At 37.8% G+C, this 23,755-nt stretch overlaps 1 protein-coding gene and 1 pseudogene across 7 annotated transcripts in view; one reads left to right on the forward strand and one right to left on the reverse strand.

Moving 5' to 3' along the window:
• The window catches only part of TNPO1 (transportin 1), a 103,128-nt gene that overhangs the window by 53,430 nt on the left and 25,943 nt on the right, over window positions 1-23,755 (forward strand). For all 7 annotated transcript variants that reach the window (XR_648093.3, XM_021939445.2, XM_009208600.3 and 4 more), the window contains exons 7-14: window positions 4,935-5,016; window positions 7,954-8,076; window positions 8,914-9,032; window positions 14,282-14,342; window positions 14,899-15,067; window positions 19,114-19,266; window positions 20,186-20,411; window positions 21,955-22,126. Coding sequence is in view for 6 of the 7 variants with exons in the window: in XM_021939445.2 (XP_021795137.1) it covers window positions 4,935-5,016; window positions 7,954-8,076; window positions 8,914-9,032; window positions 14,282-14,342; window positions 14,899-15,067; window positions 19,114-19,266; window positions 20,186-20,411; window positions 21,955-22,126 (1,105 nt within the window). In the remaining variant the exon portion in view is untranslated. The remainder of the gene's footprint in view (window positions 1-4,934; window positions 5,017-7,953; window positions 8,077-8,913; window positions 9,033-14,281; window positions 14,343-14,898; window positions 15,068-19,113; window positions 19,267-20,185; window positions 20,412-21,954; window positions 22,127-23,755) is intronic.
• On the reverse strand, window positions 10,700-11,089 carry LOC108586190 (annotated as a pseudogene).

Below are 23,755 nucleotides of genomic sequence, written 5' to 3' on the forward strand. Positions count from 1 at the left end.
ATTAAGATTCATCTGTACTGAATCAATATAGCTCATTTTGACTCCTCTGTAATACTCCATTGCATGACAATTAGCATATTTTTTAAGTGTTGCCAATCAAATAGCTATTTGGTGTTTCATTATGGTCTTGATGATACTCTTTACTATCATTAATGATGTTGAAGATCTTGTATGTTTATTGCCTTTATCTTGTTCTTGTCTTTTGTCCTTTTTTCTACTAGGTTGTTTGTACTCCATTGATTTACAGGAATTCTCATCCTTTATCGGTTTTGTGTGTAGAGAATATCTTAATCCCTTTTTGTCTTTATTAAGAGTTTAAAATGTTAAGGGCTCTTTGACATTTAAGAGCTTAATATATCTGGCATTTGTGGGTGTGTGCTATGAGAGAAATATTCTGTCTTTTCCATTTAGGTAACTTTTTCTTGTTGTCACATTTATTTTATAGTCCCTTCCTTTTCCCCATCAGTTTAAAATGTCACCTCTGTTACATGCTTAGTTATATGTGTGCGTAGGTCTATTAATGGGCCCTCTATTTTATTCCATTGCTGTTTCATGACTAAAACTTCAAATTGAATTCTGGTATGTCTTAGAGCAAAAATTGGAGCGTTTGAGGCTTTTTTCTTTTTTTTAACAAATTGTAGTTACTTAAAGTTTAGGCTGGTTGCGGTGGATCACCTGAGGTCAGGAGGTTAAGACTAGCCTGGCCAACATGGTGAGACCCTGTTTCTACTAAAAATACAAAAAATTAGCTGGACATGGTGGCAGGCGCCTGTAATTGTAGCTACTCAGGAGGCTGAGGCAGGAGAATCACTTGAACCCAGGAGGTGGAGGTTGCAGTGAGCCGAGATCGCGCCATTGCAGCTCCAGCATGGGCAAGGAGCAGAACTCCGTCTCAAAATAAAAAAAGTTTATGACATATTGCAGTGAATTTCTACACAGCAAGGAAAGAGTTGTACAAACAGCTCAAACTATATAAAGATAATTTTTCCGTATTTTTATTGTGTTCTGGGATATCTCAACTTGAAAAAAATTTTGTTTGACGTTACTCCTAAGTTAAATTTACATTCTGTCCCAAAATGGAATGAAAATAAGGCCTACAGTTTTACAACATATAAATTTGGCAGAACTTGTAAAATAATCATAAACGGCAGGGCATAGTGGCTCACACCTGTAATCCCAGCACTTTGGGAGGCCGAGGCCAGTGGATCACCTGAGGTTAAGAGTTTGAGACCAGCCTGGCCAACATAGCAAAATCCTACCTCTATTAAAAATACAAAAGTTAGCCTGGCATGGTGGCATACACCTGTAATCCCAGTTACTTGGGAGGCTGAGGCAGGAGAATCACTTGAACCCAGGAGGCAGAGGTTGCAGTGAGCTGACATTGCACCACTGCACTCCCTCCTGGGTGACAGAGTGAGATTCAGTCTCAAAAATAAATAAAAACAACTTCTTTAAAGAGTTTTACCTTATAAAAATATGTGTTGAAGAAAAGCTAAAAATCAGAATTTGACCTGAAATATGTAGACTTTTGGGATGAGAAATTAGAATTGAAAATATACATGATTTAACAGAATTACTCGGAGCTTACTAAATATCTCAGTTGCTTCTAGGGGGAATATTTTCTTATAATCTATAAGGAAGAGATCATATTGGAAAAAAAATTCATTCTTCACAAACAAATGCCATTTATATGGTATCAGATCTAATTAACAAGTTGGTATTGATTATGAATACGTGACGTGAGTAATTATTCTGCCTTTGTTATTGCCTTTGATCACCAGAATTCAATACAAGGAAGTTTTATTTTTATATACACAGATATCCATAGCATTCCAAGTTTGTCATCTGTATTTCTGGCCTACATTGATTCCTTTTATTGGGAAATGATATTTAGAGCTTACAGTAGGACAGTAGGAATGCCTTTTCTCTTATACATTCTAGAATTGTCAAGTTTTATGAAAAATCTTGGAATTTACATTGGAATAACATTAAATCTATAGATCAATTTAGGAGAAATAGACATTTTCACAATACTAATTGCTGCTGCTTTTTTTTTTTTTTTTTTTTTTTTTTTTTTTGAGACGGAGTTTCGCTCTTGTCTCCCAGACTGGGGTGCAGTGGCATGATCCCTGCTCACTGCAACCTCCACCTCTCGGGTTCGAGCGATTCTCCTGCCTCAGTCTCCCAAGTAGTTGGGATTACAGGCACATGCCATCACTCCCACCTAATTTTTTTATTTTTAGTAGAGATGGGGTTTCATCATGTTGGCCAGCCTGGTGTCAAACTCCTGACCTCAGGTGATCGCCTACCTTGGCCTCGCAGAGTGCTGGGATTACAGGCGTGAGCCACTGTGCCTGGCAATTGCTTGTTTTTAATAAAGTTTTATACTTTTCTTTTTAGAGGCCTTGAGCATATTATATTAAATGTATTCCCAGGCACTTGGTCTTCTGATACTATAGTAAATGGTAGCATTTAAGTTTTTCTAGTTTTTTTCTTCATTGCTGATGTACAGAAACTATATTAAATTTCTAAAGAAAGCATGTCAAACTGTTACTTTTAATTTAAAATGTAAATCCTGACTGTTCCCAAGTTTCTGAAAATTATTTGGGGAAGCTAGTAATAGGTGCCTCTGGAGGCTGGGGATAGGATAAATTTCTGCCTTTTAAATTTAGCCTCACATGCACACACAAAAAAATGCAAGTTAAAAGGGCCTTAATTTAAAGGCCCTGTAAAAGACTTTATTGTATTTTTTTTCCATTTGTTTATTATGCCAAGTACTTAACATATATATTAGCTCATTTAGTTTAATCCCCCCAACAAATGGATGAATTGTAGGTGGTGGTGGTGGTGGTGGTGGTGGTGGTGGTGGTGGTGGTGGTGGTGGTGGTGGTGGTTTTCGAGACAGAGTTGTGGTTGTTTTCGAGACAGAGTTTTGTTTGTTTGTTTGTTTGTTTGTTTTTTGAGACTGAGTCTCACTCCATTGCCCAGGCTGGAGTGCAGTGGCACGATCTTGGCTCACTGCAACCTTCGCCACCCACGTTTGAGAGATTCTCCTGCCTCCTACCTCAGCCTCCCAAGTAGCTGGGATTACAGGCATGCACCACCAGGCCCGGCTAATGTTTGTATTTTTAGTAGAGGCAGGGCTTCACCATGTTTGCCAGGCAGGTCTCGAACTCCTGACCTCAAGTGATTCACCTGCCTCGGCCTCCCAAAGCGCTAGGATTACAGGCATGAGCCACTGCACCCAGCCAGTGGTGGTTTTATAGAATGAAAAAAAACAGACTTTAAAGCATAAGCAGCTTACCCTGTGCTGCACATTTAAGTGGTTGAGCTCCCCATAGTATGCTTTTTTCACTTAATGTTACCTTAGTAAATGTTTATGTGCTTTGCTGTAACTGCAGAACCAAAAACCAACTGTGTTTTTGGCACAGTGGTTGAGACAAAGGTTCTCTTGAGGTTATATTTCAGAAGAGGAGATAGGACAGATAATGAATAAGTAATATAATTTCAGACAGTGGGCCGGGCGCGGTGGCTCAAGCCTGTAATCCCAGCACTTTGGGAGGCCGAGACGGGCGGATCACGAGGTCAGGAGATCGAGACCATCCTGGCTAACATGGTGAAACCCCGTCTCTATTAAGAAATACAAAAAACTAGCCGGGCGAGGTGGCGGGTGTCTGTAGTCCCAGCTACTCGGGAGGCTGAGGCCGGAGAATGGCGTGAACCCGGGAGGCGGAGCTTGCAGTGAGCTGAGATCCAGCCACTGCACTCCAGCCCGGGCGACAGAGCGAGACTCCGTCTCAAAAAAAAAAAAAAAAAAAAAAAAAAAATTTCAGACAGTGATAAGTATGATGGAAAAATAATGAGATCAGGGATAGACAGTGATTCAGAGATACTTTATATAAATGGTTCTCTGTAAAGGAAACATTTGTACAAAGACTGAACAAAGTAAGGAAGTGAGTCTATGAAAGATGGTGAAGAATGTTTAAGACAGAGAACAGCAAGTGAGAAGGCTCTGGAATTAGGAATCAGCTTTTTAGAGTGACAGAAGAAAGAAACTTTGGTCTTTAGCAGCATGATGGGAATTGAAGTTAGGGAATAAGGGAGGAGCCACAGTATAGAGGAATATCTAGGCAAGTGGTCAGCAAACTATGTCCCATGGAGCCAAATTTAGCCCATGACCTGCAAGGTAAGGATGATTTTTTAATTTAAGAGGTTGTAATTAAGAGGGAAAAAAATGACAAAGGTGTTTATGTGGCACATAAAGCTTAAAATATTTACTGTTTGACCTTTTGTAGAAAAAGTAGATTAAGTTTTATTGCAGCAATCTGAATGAGAGTATAGTGTGGTCTGTGTGTGTCAAACAGGCTGTAGTGGGGTTTGGCACAGTGGAAGTTGGGAAACCAATTACAGCCTATTTCACTAACTCTGGTAAGAGATCAGAGATCATGGCTTGGATGAGAGAAATGAAAGCAGTGAGAAATGATTGAATTAAGAGTAAATTTTTAAAGGTGGTGCCAATAAGAACTGCTGAGCAATTGAATTGCATATGCCAGAACACATGGACTATTCTCCATTTTTACTTTCAAAAGGAATGTTTACCTATCATTTTTAAATCTGTAGGTATCTAAAAAACAACTATGCCCCTCACTCAACCTCCACTCTTTAGGGGGTATGCCCTATTAAAAATTTGCGCATGTCCTTTCTAACATTTTTCAGTTGCTTAGAAATACATGGTGCCCTGCAACTTGCATTTTGCACTTAATATATCATTCAAATTCTTTCTTTGTTGATACAGAAGTTTGACCTATTATTTTTAGTGGGTATATTGATAGACATATACCATAATACTTTTATGGAGGAATGTTTTTGCCAATTTTCTGTAGATAGAACAAAGTTACAATGAGCATATGTTAAATTTTAAACTTTGTTTCTAGGTCTCACGCTGTTGCATGTGTCAATCAGTTTATCATCAGTAGGACTCAAGCTCTAATGTTGCACATTGATTCTTTTATTGAGGTAAGACTTGTTCTTGTCTCCCTCCCCCCAACCCCCAACTTTTTTTTTTGAGAAGATTAGGTGATACTAACTACATTTTGCTTTAAAACAAAATAATCACTTATAATTCTAAAGTCAGTATTTAATTAAATGATTTCTGATAGTATTAAAACTGGATATGGGATAGATTGTAATTTTTGTTAGCTGAGAAAGCACTTCTTTTACTAATTTTTCTACTTGTATCATTATACAAGCACTGATTTTGGTGGCGGGGGGTGTTTAGTATGTTGACTACTTTAAAAATTTTTCCTTCAATATACTGTTCACATTGCATATGGAAACCAAGTCCCTCAGCTCATGCAGTTTTTGAAATGTGAAAAATTGGTGAGGTTAGATTAAGTTGATTGGTAGAATCTGAAGGCACAGACTACAAGGACAATATTTTCCATTGGTTTCCATTGTAAAATTAGAGACATCAGGAAAAATAGACTCTTAAAGGCATGTTGAACTTTCCAATAAAAGTGGAAAGAAAAGAGCATAATTTTCTGGCCAGGAACCATGAGCACCACAATTTCTTTTCAAAATCTCTGCTACTTGATAACAATTAAAAGGATTGTTAAAGTTACTTAAGCACCTTCACTTTTATTTTCATGAAATGGAATTTTAAAAGTCCCTTAGAAGTCAGACTGCTGATATTACTGTTGGGAAATTATAAGGAAGAGTCGGCAGAGGGGGGAGGTCATGTTACTTTTTTTCTTGTCACTTAAATTGATCAGCTTCTTTCTGAGCATTTTTTACCAATAGACTAAGAGTAGTAGCCATAAAGATCCTTTAACCATTTACAAGTTAAAACCAAAATGTGTCTTAAATAGTTCTACTGACTTACAACCTACTGTGGAACAGATGCTGTGCTTGATACTAGGGATACTTAAACTTTATGCCTACAAGGTGTTTTCTTTCAGTCTAATCTAGTCTAGTCTAGAGGTAGTATAATGTAGTGGGTAATACTAGAGGTCTGGAGTAGACTATTGGTGTTCAAATCCCAGCTTCTCAGTTTAGTAGCTTTGTAACCTTAGATACTTTATTTAACTGATGTTTTCTTTATATCATCTGTAAAATGAGTCAATAATTGACTTACCTTCTTGGATTGTTATACACCTAGTTGATAAAAGTAAATTGGAACAGTGCCTGCCACAGAGTAAGCAAGTACTTCATGTTAGCTATTAAAGTATTAATAGTGCTATTTCTGTTGTAATTATCCTGGTGTTTCCTTTTGTATTACTCTTTCACAGTTTAATAAAGGGGACAGTGATAGACATACAAGCACCTTATAAGGAAATATAATCTAAAATAAATGAAATTGAATTCTCTCTGAAAATAAAAATTTCATAGGACTGTACTCAGCAAGTGAGGCAGAAGCATTTTCTAACATTTTAAAATATTTTGCTTTACTATTAAATAATATGTTAATATTTGTTTACTACTTGATAGTCCTACAGAATTTAGCCAATTCTCCACCCTACAAAAACAGTAAACCTCTGGAGGAAGTGCCTCTAACATATAGTAGGCCCTCAATAGCAATTTGCCAAGTGAATAAGTATACTAATTTTCTTCACTTGCCATTGTTTCTATGGTATCAAGTCTGCTAAGTCTAATGTATTGATGAAAAGTTTGTTGGTTACTAGTACATGGCTATAATGTGTAACCTTGGCAAAGCTAGGTATTCATTGACAGTAGTAACAAAAGTGACAAATGCAAGATGATGGCATTGGATATCTCCACCCCCAACCCAGTTGCTGTTCTCTAGAGTAAAGTAATGAAATCTTTTAATAAAATTTAATGGAGGATGCACTGTTAATGGCAATGCCTGCTGGGAAAACAGTGCTCTTCTCTATGTAAAACACATGATTAAAACAGGAACTATCTAGTTTTGAGAGGGTCAAATGTGGAAGCAGGACTTGGGTAAATCAACATTTTTAAAATGCTGCAATAGTACTTCACATAGTGTCCCATTTGATCATTGAATTTCTCCTCTGAATTTCTTGTAATGAGACTTTAGGTTCATTTTGTAGAGATTTCTGTGATTTCCTGAAAAAAGACAGTGGGACACATTGGATTTTACTTATTTTTTAAATGCTTGTTTTACTGCTTTTAATACACGTATGTGTAAATAAAGTAAGACTGTATGTGTGACATGAGGAAGGCTTCATTGTGTTTTTCTTTCACATCCCTGCTCTGAGAGATGTCTTTTTCTTCTAGTGGAAGCTTGTTGGTATAAGGAAATGAGTATGGACTCTGATTCCGTGAAAGCCAGATTCAGATCTTCTGCTGGTTATCAAGCTACTTAACTTCTATTAATGTGTTTCCTTATTTGTAAAATTGAATAATAACGTGTTAAGAGTTTTGAAGATTAAACAAAATAGCCTAATGTCCATTCAGACATTGTATTTTTACCTTGCAGACGTACTTGTAGCGAACAGCATAATATTTAATATTAATTTTATTAAACAACATCAGTTTAGGGTTAAGTTAGAAAATCAGTATCTATTAATATTTGTCGATTATTGCATCTATATCACCTTTTTATAGAACTTGAATCTACTACCACCTCTCACCTTAAAAATCAGGGTTGGTAGGGAATAGTCTTTTGTCTCTGCTTCTGGGTGAGCAAACAAATGGTCCTATGTCCTAATGACATGGTTTCTTAAAAATTAAAAATTTCCCCAAAATACAACTGATTGTACTCTATCAGAAAAGAATAGCTGTTCATCTTTTATCAAAATCATAATCTTTGTCAGCTATTTCACATTTAATTCTTATAATCTAATATTGTAGGCCATTGAGTCACTTTTTGGTATGTTATCTTCGTAGGGTTTCTTTAAATGTCACCAGCTTGCAGATTACTTATTTGTGTATAAGCCTTTCTAAAACTAGAAAAAATTATTTCTTGTGCAACAGAATCTCTTTGCATTAGCTGGTGATGAAGAACCAGAGGTACGGAAAAATGTGTGCCGAGCGCTTGTGATGTTGCTCGAAGTTCGAATGGATCGCCTGCTTCCTCACATGCATAACATAGTTGAGGTAACACTGGCAATTTAAAGGCTCTTTCCTCATCTTTCCCCTAAGAGAAATACTAGATAGAAAATGCAGCATACCAGGTGGGGAGGGGACTATAAAATAATTATGATTGTCTTAAAATTATGAGTTATCTTTGTGGGGAGTTTTGTATTTCTGGATATAATTGTATGTACTATATAACTTTGGAAGTGTTTTAAGTAGTATGTTATCTAGAGTCTCCTTTTCACTTCCGAAGTTCCATATGGTAGAGAGAAGGGAGGATCTTTTTTAAAGGATGTAGTCTAAGATCTGTTAAAAAGCTAGCATTCGTGGTATGCAGCAACTCCTGTTCTAAAACTTTAGGAAACGTGGCTGCATAAGGTAGGCCTATTTTTTCTTTGAAAAGTCAGGCAGGACTGATTGAAAGTTTAGTGTTAACTAAAGTGAAGAAATATTTTATCAGTTGCTTGGTCACAGCTGGGGAGCCTAATTTATAATGTTACAGTTTTTTCTTTTATAGAGTCTTCATTTTAAGAAATATATAATGGAGTTCTTAGTTTTTATTTTTATGTTCTAAGAAGACTTAATATTTGATTAACATTCACATTTCAAAAATCTCAGTGGTATCATAAAAAAACTACACAGAAACATAATACATTCACTGAACACTTTTCATTGGGTAACATTTTAAATCAGTGTTTCTTTAATTTAACTGTATTTTATAGTCACCTAGGAAACTTTTAAAAAATTCAAATGCCTAGGTTGAAAACCATAAAGTCAAAAGCTTGCTTGATAATGGGACTGAATTGATATTAATTGTGTGATTTAAACTGACTAATAGTAAGGATCTTGTGTTTCCAGTACATGCTACAGAGGACTCAAGATCAAGACGAAAATGTGGCTTTAGAAGCCTGTGAATTTTGGCTAACTTTAGCTGAACAGCCAATATGCAAAGATGTACTCGTAAGGCATCTTCCTAAGTAAGTGTTCCTTCTTATAAATGCTGCCTTGTTCTTTAATTTCTAAGTGATTGTTCATTTTCGTATTTTTATAAAATTCATTCTTTTGCCATCAGGGAGTGAGATTCTAAAGAAGCCAGACTTAATTTTATTGTTAGTAAAGAGATTTTTCAAAAAGCAATTGCCTATTTTAAATTATAATTGATTTTGGATAATTTACAGCACAGTATTTTGGGTTTTGTTTTGTTTTTTTTTTTTTTTCTTGTTACTTAACCACAGACTCTTACGAGGCTTTTTTCCCAAGAAATAATTTCCCACTAGTTGTGATGCAACAAAATTTAGTTAACTTAATGTTAAGCCCATTTTTCTAAAGTAAAGTATTTCTAAAATACAAGCTCATGGGAGAATACTAAATTGCAGAAAATTTTATATTGTGAAAGTACCATATACTAAATAGCATGTATTCAGGGTGTTTGAGAAGGAATTGGATTTAATAATATATAATACATTAACATGACATCTCGCCTGTAGTTAGTGCTTAAAATTTTAAATATACTATTTAAAATTTCAGTTGTTTACTATTTAAAATTTTCAGTTGTTATATGCTGTGTGCTTTCCTCCATGTCATTAGTCTTTAAAACTTCAGTGGAGGTATGCTATTCCATCATAGTATACATAACCATATTTACATAATTGATGATTGTATATGTGTATAGTATAGAGAGAGAAAGACTGTTCTCTGCCGTTGAATATTTAGGTTGTTTTGGCTTTTCTTCCGCCTCATAAATAATCTTGAAGTGAATGTCTTTCTTTGTCAATAAAAGGTTATTCCTTTTTGTTGTGATTGCTAGGAGTGATTTTTTTCCCCAAAGTATATGAGCATTTTAATGATTTTTCACAATATTCCGAATAGTTCTCTAGGAAATTTATAGAACTGCATGTGCCACTGTGTGTCTATCACAACTTCGGCAGCCACGAATTTTAATGTCTCAAATCTTAGTCATCTGGATAAGAAAAAAAAATTATTTTAATATGTCTTAATAGTAAAGGGTTGCCGGGCGCGGTGGCTCACGCCTGTAATCCCAGCACTTTGGGAGGCCGAGGCGGGCGGATCACAAGGTCAGGAGATCGAGACCACGGTGAAACCCCGTCTCTACTAAAAATACAAAAAATTAGCCGGGCGCGGTTGTGGGCGCCTGTAGTCCCAGCTACTTGGGAGGCTGAGGCAGGAGAATGGCGGGAACCCGGGAGGCGGAGCTTGCAGTGAGCTGAGATCGGGCCACTGCACTCCAGCCTGGGCGACAGAGTGAGACTCCGTCTCAAAAAAAAAAAAAAAAAAAAAGTAAAGGGTTTTTGTTTCTTTTTTTCTCTTTCAGATATTTATGGTACTTGAATGTTCTTATTGTCCTATGGTCAACTGAGTTTTTTCTTTCCATCAAGAAAGCAACAATAAGGTCACTTTATTTGAAGGGTGAGGTTAAGCAAGATGTGGTGTTTAATTTTAATCAAATTTTAAGCAAGGCACGTCATATCTTGCTTAACCTTACTCTCCAAATACACTGACTGGATTTTTTTCTCTTTAGGAAATCTATTATTTTTCCTTTCGTCTTTACTTTGTAATACCACTTTAATGATACGTTTGGGTTTCTGTGGGGTCATATAATTCTAAAAGTCATAGATAATAATTTTTATAAAAACTGCAGAGATTTTCTTTTTTTCAAGAGCAGAAATCCACTTTTATTTATTGACTTTTCATTAGTGTAAATCCTTGAGGGGTACAGCATCACTCAGATTTTGTGTCCAATGGCCTCAACAGGAAGATTGCTTTGAAATTTGGCATGAACCATGGCACTGTTTCCATGGGCCCAGATTACTCTGGCTTTGTTTGGTTTGCCACCAGGAATCTCTGTGTTTTTCTTTGTTTTATATACATAAGCACATCTCTTGCCCAAAGAGAATTCTGTTTCACCTCATGCATAAACATCTTCAATTTTAAGAAGAGCTGTGTGTTTCCTTTGGTTCTGGAGGCCCTGCTTTTAGCCAGCAGAAAAGGCCTTGGGCCACAGCCTTCCAGACATACTTTTTTAGAACTCCTATTCCCACCAGACTCCAGTTATTTGCCCCCAAATTTCAGCAGCAGGTGCTTCACTCCACAGACTTTATTAATGAAAACCTAGGCTATAACTTTAGAGATGATGTTGAAAATGAGGAATTACAACTAGGTACTCTTAACTCTATTACTGCACTAATACAATCCAAATATTCCTAAAACAAGCAGGAAATTAAAAGTTCAGCACCACCCATTTTGCTGTTATAATTAGGTGCCAACATTAAACAACTCAAGCCAGTCATGACTGAGTTTGATTTATGTCTTCCCTACTATTGTAAGAGAGGTCTCACTGTATTGCCCAAGCTGGTCTTGATCCTCTGGCCTCAAGCAATCCATACTTCTTGGCTTCCCAAAGCATCGGGATTACAGCCATGGATCACTGCACCCGGTGGGAGCCATTTTTATATATAAAACGCAACTGTTTTTATTGTTTTAGTTAATGTATTGACAGGATAGCAGAATATCATCATCAATCTGATGCACAATGAAGTAACTTGTTTTTCCTAGTTGTTAACCACACTTGCTTAGTATAATACAAGCAAAAAGCGTTTGCATGGGAATTAAAATTGTTATGTGTTACAAGATCGCTCATAAATAAAAACTCATTTAGAAAGCGCCATTGTAGGCTGGGCACAGTAACTCAATGCCTGTAACCCCAGCACTTTGGGAGCAAGAGGCGGGCAGATGGCTTGAGCTCAGGAGTTCAAGACCAGCCTGGGCAACATGGTGAAACCCTGTCTCTATCAAAAATACAAAAATTAGCTGGGCATGGCAGCACATGCCTGTAATCCCAGCTACTTGGGTGGCTGAGGCAGGAGAGTCACTTGAACCCAGGAGGCAGAAGCTGCAGTGAGCCATGAGCCGAGATGGCACCACTGCACTCCAGCCTGGGCAACAGAGTGAAACCCTGTCTCAGAAAAAAAATGCACCAATGTAACAGGGAGGATATTAAGTTCTATTATCATTCTGGGCTATATAGTCTGTTCTATTTTTTTTAACTAGTACTATGTTATTGAACATTAATGTATTTTGTAATCTGGTATAGCAGCTCTTGATTTCTCTTGTTTTTACAAAATTGTTTTGGCTTTTTCCCACCTTTATTCTTGTACATTAATGTCTTATAGGACTGTTGTGTGGCTTTTCCATGTAAAACAACCCAGTGCTCAGGCCATATTTAAGTAGTTAGTAAACGTTTATTATCTATATTACTACCTTTATGTGATGTTGCATTAAAAAACTCGTTTTTTGACTGGGTGCCGTGGCTCACGCCTATAATCCCAGCACTTTGGGAGTCGAAGGCAGGTGGATCACCTGAGGTCAGGAGTTCAAGACCAGCTTGGCCAACATAGTGAAACCCCATCTCTACTAAAAATATAAAAAATTAGCCAGGCTTGGTGGTGCGTGCTTGTAGTCTCAGCTACTTGGGAGGCTGAGGCAGGAGAATAGCCTGAACCCAGGAAGCAGAGGTTGCAGTGAGCCAAGATCGTGCCATTACACTCCAGCCTGGGTGACGAGCAAGACTGCATCTCAAAAAAAAAAAAAAAAAAAAAAAAAATACTGTTTTTAATGGCTACATGGGGGCTTCAGGAGAAATCTTCACAATTAGACCTGTTCAAAAATAATAATTTGCCTAGCATGATTGCCAGGCACATGCCAGATTGCCACATGGTCACAGTTAATTTCCGTGTCTTATTTTCTGGCCTAATTTTTTCTTATTTGCCCAGCCTTACCAGCCAGTCCTTTATTTCTTGCAAACCTTGCTAGGCCCATCTGCCACCCCATTCCAAGGCCCTTGACCTCTTTGTGTTCTAATCTGATTCTTTTTTATTATTATTTTGAGATGGAGTCTCGCTCTGTTGCCCAGGCTGGAGTGCAGTGGCGTGATCTCAGCTCACTACAACCTGCACCACCCAGGTTCAAGCGATTCTCCTGCCTCAGCCTCCCGAGTAGCTGGCACTACAGGCATGCGCCACCATGTCTGGCTAATTTTTGTATTTTTAGTAGAGACCGAGTTTCACTATGTTGACCAGGCTGGTCTCAAACTCCTGACCTTGTGATCCGCTTGCCTCGACCTAATCTGATTATTTTTATTCTCTTTATGTGACAAACATCAGAGCCATGAATAAACCCTACTAACACGAAACTTCTGTCTACCCTACTCTAGACTAATTGAACTGTGAACTCTTTTCTTTAACCAGGTTGTCGAATGCCTTTGGGGAAAATTACACTCCCCCAGGGGGATTGTTGGCTATAGAAATCTGTGGTCATCAACCACAAGTGGACCCTTCACAATCTGCTAATTCATGTTCCAGATCAGCTTTTATCTTTTAGTCACCAAGAGCAACTGTTTGAAACCTTTGTCACTCTTTTGATGTTCTCTTAATGCACTTTGAGCTCTTAATGCTTATAAAGAAAGCAGGTGACCCATTATCTTGCCCCAAAACTTACAGATAATATTTTCATATGAGTTGTCCTCTCCTAACCAAACTTAAGTTCCGTATAGTATAAATTTTTCATATCCCCAGAGACCTCACCGTACCAGATAAATACTCACTCCTAGCTTCTCCCTGTTGCCTCATTTTCCATAACTTTATAACTTGCTGCAGTTTTTTCTGTCTTCAAAAAAACAACTCAAACTTTTTTTGAGTGGGACTTACTGTCTTTACTTCTTTAACCCACATCTTGTTAACTCTTCATTATCTTACATTCTGATGTCTGTCCTCACCATTTCTCTGAAATTGTTGACAAAGATCATCAGTGATTAACTGTTAGTGATCCAGATACACCTGTTTCTCCTGCAAAATGCCTGTAGCTTACAAAATATAGTTCTATGTATTTTAAGTCTTACCTAGTTAAATTATGCTAACTATAATGTTTACTACTAATCTTTCTATTTTCGAATTTAGAAGGACTTTGAGCGTGAAAGTTTGACTAGCCCACATTTCTTAAACCTATCCAGGGGATTTTGTATTTCACTGCTTCCTTTTCTCTATTAGCGTTTCTTCAGTTAATGAGAGCAGATATATATCACTGAATAAGTTCAAAGACAATATTACCGTTAATTATCTCATTGGTTTTATTAGTACACACAAGGTTAAGACTTACTAATTATTCTGTTGAGATCTTTAGGACTTTGTTTCATGAATTTCTTTCTTTATAGGTTGATTCCTGTGTTAGTGAATGGCATGAAGTACTCAGATATAGATATTATCCTACTTAAGGTAAGGAAGGTTTTTTTTGATGAATAGGGAACATGATTTTTATATTGATTTAGTACATCTTTGAATTTGGCCAATAAAACATTCATTGAGAATAGATCTCCAGTAAATAGACTTCCTATTGTCTATAATAGGTTATAGAAGTTTAAAGTTAGAAGCATAAGTTTGAGTAATGATAAATTCTTGCTTAATTTGGTACTAGATAGTGACATTGGTAGGGTTATTATTAATTTCCCCTTAATTACTTGGAGTTATTTTAAAAATATTCTTATATATGCTGCTCTGAATTTGATTCAGGTACACTTAGATTATACCAGCCAATGGAGGCCATGTAGTTGGCTGAAAGGGCCATATAACCTAACAGGTGTGTTATGTCAATCTGTTCGCCCCTCCATAAGGAATACGTTCTGTACATGGGCGTGGTTCTTAATCACTCTGGAAGTATACTTCAGAATCCTGTGCATGACCCCATCTCTGGATATTCTGTTTCTCTTACTCATGTACATGTTATTAGCCTATAATGAATGCCACCAAAAATTTATCTTAAAAAAAACAACAGGGTGATGTTGAAGAAGATGAAACGATTCCTGATAGTGAACAGGATATACGGCCACGTTTTCACCGATCAAGGACAGTGGCTCAGCAGCATGATGAAGATGGAATTGAAGAGGAAGATGATGATGATGATGAAATTGATGATGATGATACAATTTCTGACTGGAATCTAAGTAAGTCAGAAAGGGAAAAGCACAGTTGCCTGCTGTGGTAACAACTTTATTGGAGTATAATTCATCTGTCCAGTTTACTACCCATTAAAGTATACAATTCATTGGTTTTTAGTATATTCAGAGAACTGTTCAACCATTACCACAATCAGTTGTAGAATGTTTTCATCACCCATACCCTTCAGCAGTAACTCCCTATTGTTTACTGGCTCTGGGGAACTACTAGTCAATATTCTGTCTCTGGGTTTGCCTATTCTAGACATTCTGTGTAAATGGAGTCATACAATGCATTGTCCTTTGTGACCATCTTCTTTGACTTAGCATAAAGTTTTCACAGTTCATGTTGTGGCATTCACTTGTATTATGAAATAATATTTCATTGTAGTAATATGCCACATATTAGTTATCCATTCGTTGGTTGGTGGATGTTTGTGTTTCTCTTTTTGTGGCTGTTGAGTTGTGATGCTATAAATACTCATGTACAATTTTTGTGTGTAGGCTTTTTTTTTTTTTTTTTGAGACAGGGTCTCTGTCACCCAGGCTGGTGTGATTATGCAGTGGCACAGTCATGGCCCACTGCAGCCTTGATCTCCCCGGGCTCTGGTGATCCTCCCACCTCAGCTCCGCAAGTAGCTGGGACTACAGGTGTGCACCAGTACACCTGGCTGATTTTTTTGTGTGTTTTTTGTTTGTTTGTTTGTTTTTTGGTAGAGACGGTTTTGCCATGTTGCCCAGGCTGGTCTTGAACTGTTGGGTTCAAACGATCCACCCGCCTTGCCCTCCCAAAGTGTTAGGATTACAGGCGTGAGCCCCTGTGTCTGGCCCAACATCTATTCAGTTCTCTTGGGTAAACACTCTGGAGAAGGATTGTTGGGGTCATATGGTAACCGTATATTTAACCTTTTGAGAAATTGATGTTTTCCAAAGTGACTGCACCATTCTGCTTTCCTAGCACCGTTGTCTGGAGGGTTCCAGTTTCTTCACATGCTCACTTGCCTTATTATTATCTCTTTATTATTATAGTCATTCCAGTGGATGTGAGGTAGTATTTTGTGGTTTTGGTTTGCATTTTCCTGGTGGGCCTGCTCTTATTTTATTATTATTGTATTCTTAAACTACCGTTTCTCAAAAGGCTGTTTGTTTTAATACTGTAAGAACATTACTACAAGCTTTTTTGGTTTTTCTAACATGAGTGTTTTTTGTGTGGTAATTTGCATGAGAATTGGCTATCATAGGTAATTCTAAAATAATATAAGTTGTTATGTTCAAAACTTACGAAATATGCGTTTTAAAATATGTTAATTTCCAGCCTTAGCTGCAAATCACATCACCTGTGGAGCTAGCATTCTGGCCCACACTTCCTAATTGGGAATGAACCTAAACACCTGTGTTCTGATTTTGCTTGCTTGCTTGCTGGTTTTTAAACCTCTACTGCTCTAGTTCAGGGTTTCTCAGCCTTGGCACTATTGGCATTTTGGGCCACATAAGTTTTTTTTTTTTTTTCTTACATGTGAATGCCACATCATGCACGTAATTCTTTGTTGTGAGGGCTGTCCTGCACATTATGGGATGTTAAGCAGCATCCCTGGCCTGTACCCAAAGATGCCAGCAGCACAAACACAGTTGTGACAACCAGCAATGCCTCCAGGCATTGCTAGATATCCCCTGGGGGAGCAAAATCGCCCCCAGTTTAGAGCCCCTACTCTAGTTCAAAGTGTTGGGCTTTCTAATAACTATGAATAAAGCAGTTAAGGACAGACATTATTAGTCTGGGCTGTGTCATTCATTTGGTTAGATAATGCTGATTCCTCTGTTGCCTCTTCAGCTTCCTATAGCTAACATTCTGTTTAGAGTGCCTAATGTGCCAGGCACTAGGCCAAGGACTTTACATGCATATGAAAGTCTTACTTAATCATAAGTAAGAATAAAGTCATATTTATATTTAAGATTTCCAACAACCTTGAATAGGTAAGAAAACTGCAGAAAGAGAAATTTACCCAAGGTTAGCATAGCTAGTACTGATAGCACATCTAGTATTGGTACCCGAGTCTCACTTGTTAAGACAACCCATGGTGTTCACTGCTATTACAGATTATCTCCCAGTGTATCCCTACTTTCAGACTGGGGGAGCCGGATGGCTCAAGATCATTACACAGATAACTAGAGGAGAAGCCAAATTTCTAAAAGTGAAATCAGATTATATGTACTCTGCTGCGTTCTTTCTGTATATCATATGCCTCATTCTTCATCAGTACATACAAATTTAGATTTCCTTTTGTTGCATGTCAGTGTACTGTTTAGTTGTATGGATCTACCATGTGGTATAACTAAGATCCTTATTGATAGGTAAGGTGTTAATTTCTGGCCAATGTAATGGTTTTGTTTTTTGTTTTTTGTTTTTAAGGATTTTGTTACTGTCTAGTAGTTTGTGATTCATCATTTGCTATGCCTAGTTTTTGATTTTTTTTTTTTGATATTTTGATTTTTGAAATTTTTGATATTTTCTTAGTCCATTCTGTGCTACTATAACAGGATACCTGAAGTTCAGAGTGGAGGGGCTGCATCTGGTGAGAACTTTCTTGCAACATCTGATGACAGAAAGACACATATAAGAGAGAGCTCAATTCACACTTATAATAAGCCAGCTCTCTTGATAGCTAACCCACTCCTGCAATAACAACATTAAACCATTTATGAAGGCAGAACCCTTAAGACCTAATCCTCTCTTATTAGGCCCCATCTCCCATCTTTGTTGCTTTAGGGATTAGGTTTCCAGCACATGAACTTTCAGGAACATGTTCCTACCCATAACAGTTAAATGATATCTTTCAATTTTGTTGCTCTTGGCTAAATTATTATGATAATAAAATCTGGGTTGATTTATAGTCCCATAGTTAATTCTTTGTCTGTAAAGAGTATTTTCTAGCATGTTTTATGTTTCATGTGTCAATGACTTTTGTTCCAATTTTTGTGTCTAAATTCTAGCTAAGTAATTGCGTATTTAATTCTAGATGATTCACCGCTGGAAATGTTAAGTAGAATTAATATATGTTTTTTGCATGATTGTAACATTGAATGTAATCATGATTGTAATATGATTATATCGTATTGAGTGGTTATATTAGAAGCATTGACTTGAGTGGCACAGTATTTGTTTTAGTTTTTCTGTATAGGCAGAATTCTAGTATGATAGTTATGTACAGAATACAATGTCTTCACAATTAATTTGCCAAGTAAGTTCTTGTCATAAAAAATATTCATCTTAATAGAAAATGTTTTTGACCGGGCATGGTGGCTCACACCTGTAATCCCAGCACTTTGGGAGGCCAAGGTGGGCGGATCATGAGATCAGGAGTTAGAGACCATCCTGGCCAACATGGTGAAACCTCGTCTCTACTAAAAATACAAAAATCAGCTGGGCGTTGTGGCATACACCTGTAATCCCATCTACTCAGGAGACTAAGGTGGAAGAATCATTTGAACCTGGGAGGCGGATCTTGCAGTGAGCCGAGAACGTGCCACTGCACTCCAGCCTGGGCAGCAGAGCAAGACTCTGTCTCAAAAAAAAAATGACGACCAGGCGCGGTGGCTCAAGCCTGTAATCCCAGCACTTTGGGAGGCCGAGACGGGCGGATCATGAGGTCAGGAGATCGAGACCATCCTGGCTAACACGGTGAAACCCCGTCTCTACTAAAAAATACAAAAAACTATCGAGCGTGGTGGCGGGTGCCTGTAGTCCCAGCTACTCGGGAGGCTGAGGCAGGAGAATGGCGTAAACCCGGGAGGCGGAGCTTGCAGTGAGCTGAGATCCGGCCACCGCACTCCAGCCTGGGCGACAGAGTGAGACTCCGTCTCAAAAAAAAACCAAAACAAACAAACAAAAAAAACAGAAAATGTTTTCATGTGACAGACTACGTCCTATTCAATTGAATTCTTACTTTAAAACTCTGTATTAGAGAGATGAATAAACAGTTACATATACAGTAAATATTTTAATATATAAGTAATAAGAGGTTAATGTAATGTTTTTGAATTAAATATTTCCTTAGGAAAATGTTCTGCTGCTGCCCTAGATGTTCTTGCAAATGTGTATCGTGATGAGCTGCTGCCACATATTTTGCCCCTTTTGAAAGAATTACTTTTTCATCATGAATGGGTTGTTAAAGAATCAGGCATCTTGGTTTTAGGAGCAATTGCTGAAGGTAAGTCTAAGTCCAGTTTGAATTATGTAAGTTGGCTTCTTACTACTATTAGGTACTAATAAGGCTAGGCGACTTTAAGGAATTTCTGTTTTGAAGCAGATAACTGGTATTAAACAGCCATATGCTGGCTTCTAACCCCAGCCAGATATTTTACAAAATGTTTTTGTTATAATAAAGGTAACAGAGGCCAGGCATGTTGTCTCACACCTGTAATTCCAGAACTTTGGGAGGCTTAGGTGGGTGGATCACCTGAGGTGGGTTCAAGACCAGCCTGGCCAACATGGTGAAACCACGTCTCTACTAAAAATACAAAAATTAGCTGGGTGTGGTGGCACGCGCCTGTAGTCCTAGCTACTTGGGAGGCTGAGGCAGGAGAATCGCTTGAACCTGGGAAGTGGCAGTTGCAGTGAGCTGAGATGGTGCCATTGCACTCCAGCCTGGGCAACAGAGCAAGACCCCATCTCAATAAAAAAATAACAAAAAAAATTAAGGGAACAGAATGAAAGGCTCTGATGTCTGAAGCATCCCCATTGCTTTAAAAAAAAAAATCCTTGTTTCTTAGGTAAATCTAGGAAACACAATAAGGCAAGACTGTCATCATTCTCTATGAAGGGTTATTATTGATTCTGTCCTGGCAGTAAACATCTATTAGAAGAACTTGAAACACGTTAATAGGCATTTCTGAAAGCTATAATTCGTGTAGCAGAGATAAAATGAGGTCCTAACCCTATTATATAAGATGCTTGGGAGCAGGTAGCTCTAACTTCAGGGTTTTAAAAATTTGGTATAGGTTATTGTAGTATATTTATAGCAGTAGAAATATTCTGGATTTTTTCATAGATACATGTTTTATTTTCACAATCAACCAAAATAATAATAACCAAATCTTAGCATTTTGAAAGATTTATTTTTTTTCTAGGTTGCATGCAGGGCATGATTCCATACTTGCCTGAGCTTATTCCTCACCTTATTCAGTGCCTCTCTGATAAAAAGGCTCTTGTGCGTTCCATAACATGCTGGACTCTTAGCCGCTATGCACACTGGGTAGTCAGCCAGCCACCAGACACGTACCTGAAGCCATTAATGACAGAATTGCTAAAGCGCATCCTGGATAGCAACAAGAGAGTACAAGAAGCTGCCTGCAGGTGGGACAGATTCATAACACAGTGTTCTTTGTGGGAGTGAAAAACTAATTTTCAACCTTCTGATGGAGTGTTGGTGTTAAACCTTTAATGAAGTGTTTCGTAATTGAAAATTTTCCAGTTACATCGGAAAGCTTAGTTTTCTTTTTTCTTGGTGAAGTTTTTTGCAGGATCTGTAGCTTTTGGGTTTGCATATTAGCATATTTTATACATTTTGTTTGGCCAGGAGAATTTTGTCATACGGGTTTTACCTGATGATTTTGTAGATCTAAATGTGACAACATCGATCTTAGCTGTTTCTTCCTTGGCTCATTTTTCCCACTCAGTGGTTATTATAACAGAATTATCTTACACCCTAATTCTCTCAAACATCTGAAGTAGTGATGACAGGACTCCTACTCTTGAAGGAATAACAAAGTTTGAGCAGACTGACATCTTTAGACTACAGGTCAACCTCTGTAACTTAGAAAGTCCCACAGGGACCTGTGGTCTGTTACTTACCAGTTACAGGTCTTGAGTGCTTAGTAGTTCTGCTCCAGTAGCCATTCTATTGTTGCTTTGGAGGCTGTCTCTTCATATCAAAGCAGCAGTTGCTATTATTACTGCAAATATTCCAGTTTCCTGGAACAAACCTTTATATTTTAAAAGGGCCTTCTGCTTATGTTTATAGTTCTTACTTTTTCGAGTAGAGTTGCTTTTACCGTTGACCTTGATAGTAGGAAGAAAAACTGTTGAACAAAGGAAAGTAAAATTTCATTTTATTTTTTTTTAGATGGAGTCTCGCTCTGTCGCCCAGGCTAGAGTGCAGTGGTACGATCTTGGCTTACTGCAATCTCCGCCTCCCGGGTTCAAGCGATTCTCCTGCCTCTGCCTCCTGAGTAGCTGGGACAACAGGTGTGCGATACCATGCCCAGCTGATTTTTGTATTTTTAGTAGAGATGGGGTTTTGCCATATTGGCCAGGCTGGTCTTGAACTCCTGACCTCAAGCGATCCACCCATCTTGGCCTCCCAAAGTGCTGGGATTGCAGGCGTGAGCCACCACACCTGGCAAGGAAAGTAAATCTGAGTTTGACCTTAATCCATCTGAAGCAGTCATATCTGGAAGATATTCTTAGTGAGAGGAAAGAAAGTTGAACGGGGGGCTATAGTGATTAATATAGCACTAAATAATTTTAAGGGAGGAAGGATATAGATTATGTTTGAGATCCTATAGTTTATTCATTCAGTACCTGGTTTTTGAGTTTTTTTAAGCTATTAATTGTTAAGCATATACTAAGTGCTGAGTTTACAGTCTCTGCCATCTTGAGGCATACAGGCTAGTAGGAGATACAAAGCAACAACATAATTATCATTTATAGCAAGTGCTATAGAAGAAATGGGTAAATAATTCACAGTGCTGATGACCAGGGCTTTCATTAACAGATGGTTTAGACCATTTTAGGAAATTTCTGATTGGGTAAAACAGAACATAAACATTTTAGAAATTAAGAGTTAGATATGTCTTGCAGTCAATAAGTACTCTTTTTTTTTTTTTTTTTTTAACAGTGCCTTTGCTACCCTAGAAGAGGAGGCTTGTACAGAACTTGTTCCTTACCTTGCTTATATACTTGATACTCTGGTTTTTGCATTTAGTAAATACCAGCATAAGAACCTGCTCATTCTTTATGATGCCATAGGAACCTTAGCAGATTCAGTAGGACATCATTTAAACAAACCAGTAAGTATCTGTTAAGAACTATTATGGAAAATAATGTGTAGCATAGTTACAATCAATAGGTTAGCGTATATTTGGAAATTAAGATGTTTTGGGAGATGTGAATAGGTAGCATTTGCTACTTTAGGAGTATAGATCTTACAAAGGCAGCAAGTATATCCCCTTTCATATGGTATTCTTTAAGTATATACTTGGTGTGGAAACTACAACAGCATTTCACATGAATGCTCTGATACTACTTAGAATGACTAAAGCAAAGGGATAAAAAAGTTTTTAGAATCTAGATACCTGCTTTTTTTTTTTATATATTTTTTTGAGACGGAGTCTCGCTCTGTCACCCAGGCTGGAGTGCAGTGGCCAGATCTCAGCTCACTGCAAGCTCCGCCTCCCGGGTTCACACCATTCTCCTGCCTCAGCCTCCCAAGTAGCTGGGACTACAGGCGCCCGCCACCTTGCCCGGCTAATTTTTTTTGTATTTTAGTAGAGACGGGGTTTCACCGTGTTAGCCAGGATGGTCTCGATCTCCTGAACTCATGATCCACCCGTCTCGGCCTCCCAAAGTGCTGGGATTACAGGCTTGAGCCACCACGCCCGGCCGATACCTGCTTTTTTCTAGTGGTTTTGAATCTCCTGCTTCATAAACACTGTAGCTTTAGAGTATGATATCTAGACATCTTTGTTTTCTCAGCAGGTATGGGGAGTATACTGTATAAAACAATTAGAAATTGGGGTAATAGGTTTAAAAATGCTAAATAATAATGCAAAAGTGCCTTGTTTCCAGTAGTGTTAAGAGAAGAGGAGGATGGATTTGTCTAATGAGGGTTTAAGTGATAGTAGAATTGTAATATAGCTCCACATACCCTGCTGAATAGACTTCTATATGATTGCTATATCAAAAGTCTTAAGAAATTGTTTTATTTTTAGGTTATACTTAAAATTTGGTACAGGGCAGTTTGTAGGTTTGCTTTGCTGTTGGTTGTTTGGTTTGGTTTTGTGGTGGTTTTCTGAATGTCTTTAGAATCTGTGCCCCTGTTTACATGATAACTGTTTATTCGTTTTATGGATCATTCTTTAGTTTGACACTTAAATGATTTTAAGTCTGTTTTTCTACAAATGCATCTATATAAGTTTACCTCTTGATTTTAAAATGTACTGTATAGTAACAGCCATATTACATGTTACAGTTCCAGGACTAAAAAGAATTTATTTTTCTTTCTTTCTTTTTTTTTTTTTTTTGTGTGTGTGTGTGTGTGTGTGTGACAAGGTCTCACTCTGTCACCTAGGCTAGAGCGCAGTGGTGTGATCATAGCTCATTGCAACCTCCACCTCCTGGGCTCAAGCGATCCTCCCATTTCAGCCTCCCATGTAGCTGAGACCACAGGCGGGTACCACCATTTGTGGCCAATGTTTTGTAGAGATAGGGTTTTGCCATGTTGCCCAGGCTGGCCCAAACTCCTGGGTTCAAGTGATCTGCCTGCCTCGGCCTCCCAAAGTGCTGGAATTACAGGTGTGAGCCACCATGCCCAGCTACAGAAATAAAAATGTTCTGTAACTTAAAAACTTAGATCTTCCTTGATTGTGATTTTTTTAAGTAATAGATTTTGATTAGCTGTGTGTTTGTTGATAGACTTT

Source organism: Papio anubis, chromosome 5 (genome assembly GCF_008728515.1).
Source record: "Papio anubis isolate 15944 chromosome 5, Panubis1.0, whole genome shotgun sequence".
Lineage (NCBI taxonomy): Eukaryota > Metazoa > Chordata > Mammalia > Primates > Cercopithecidae > Papio > Papio anubis.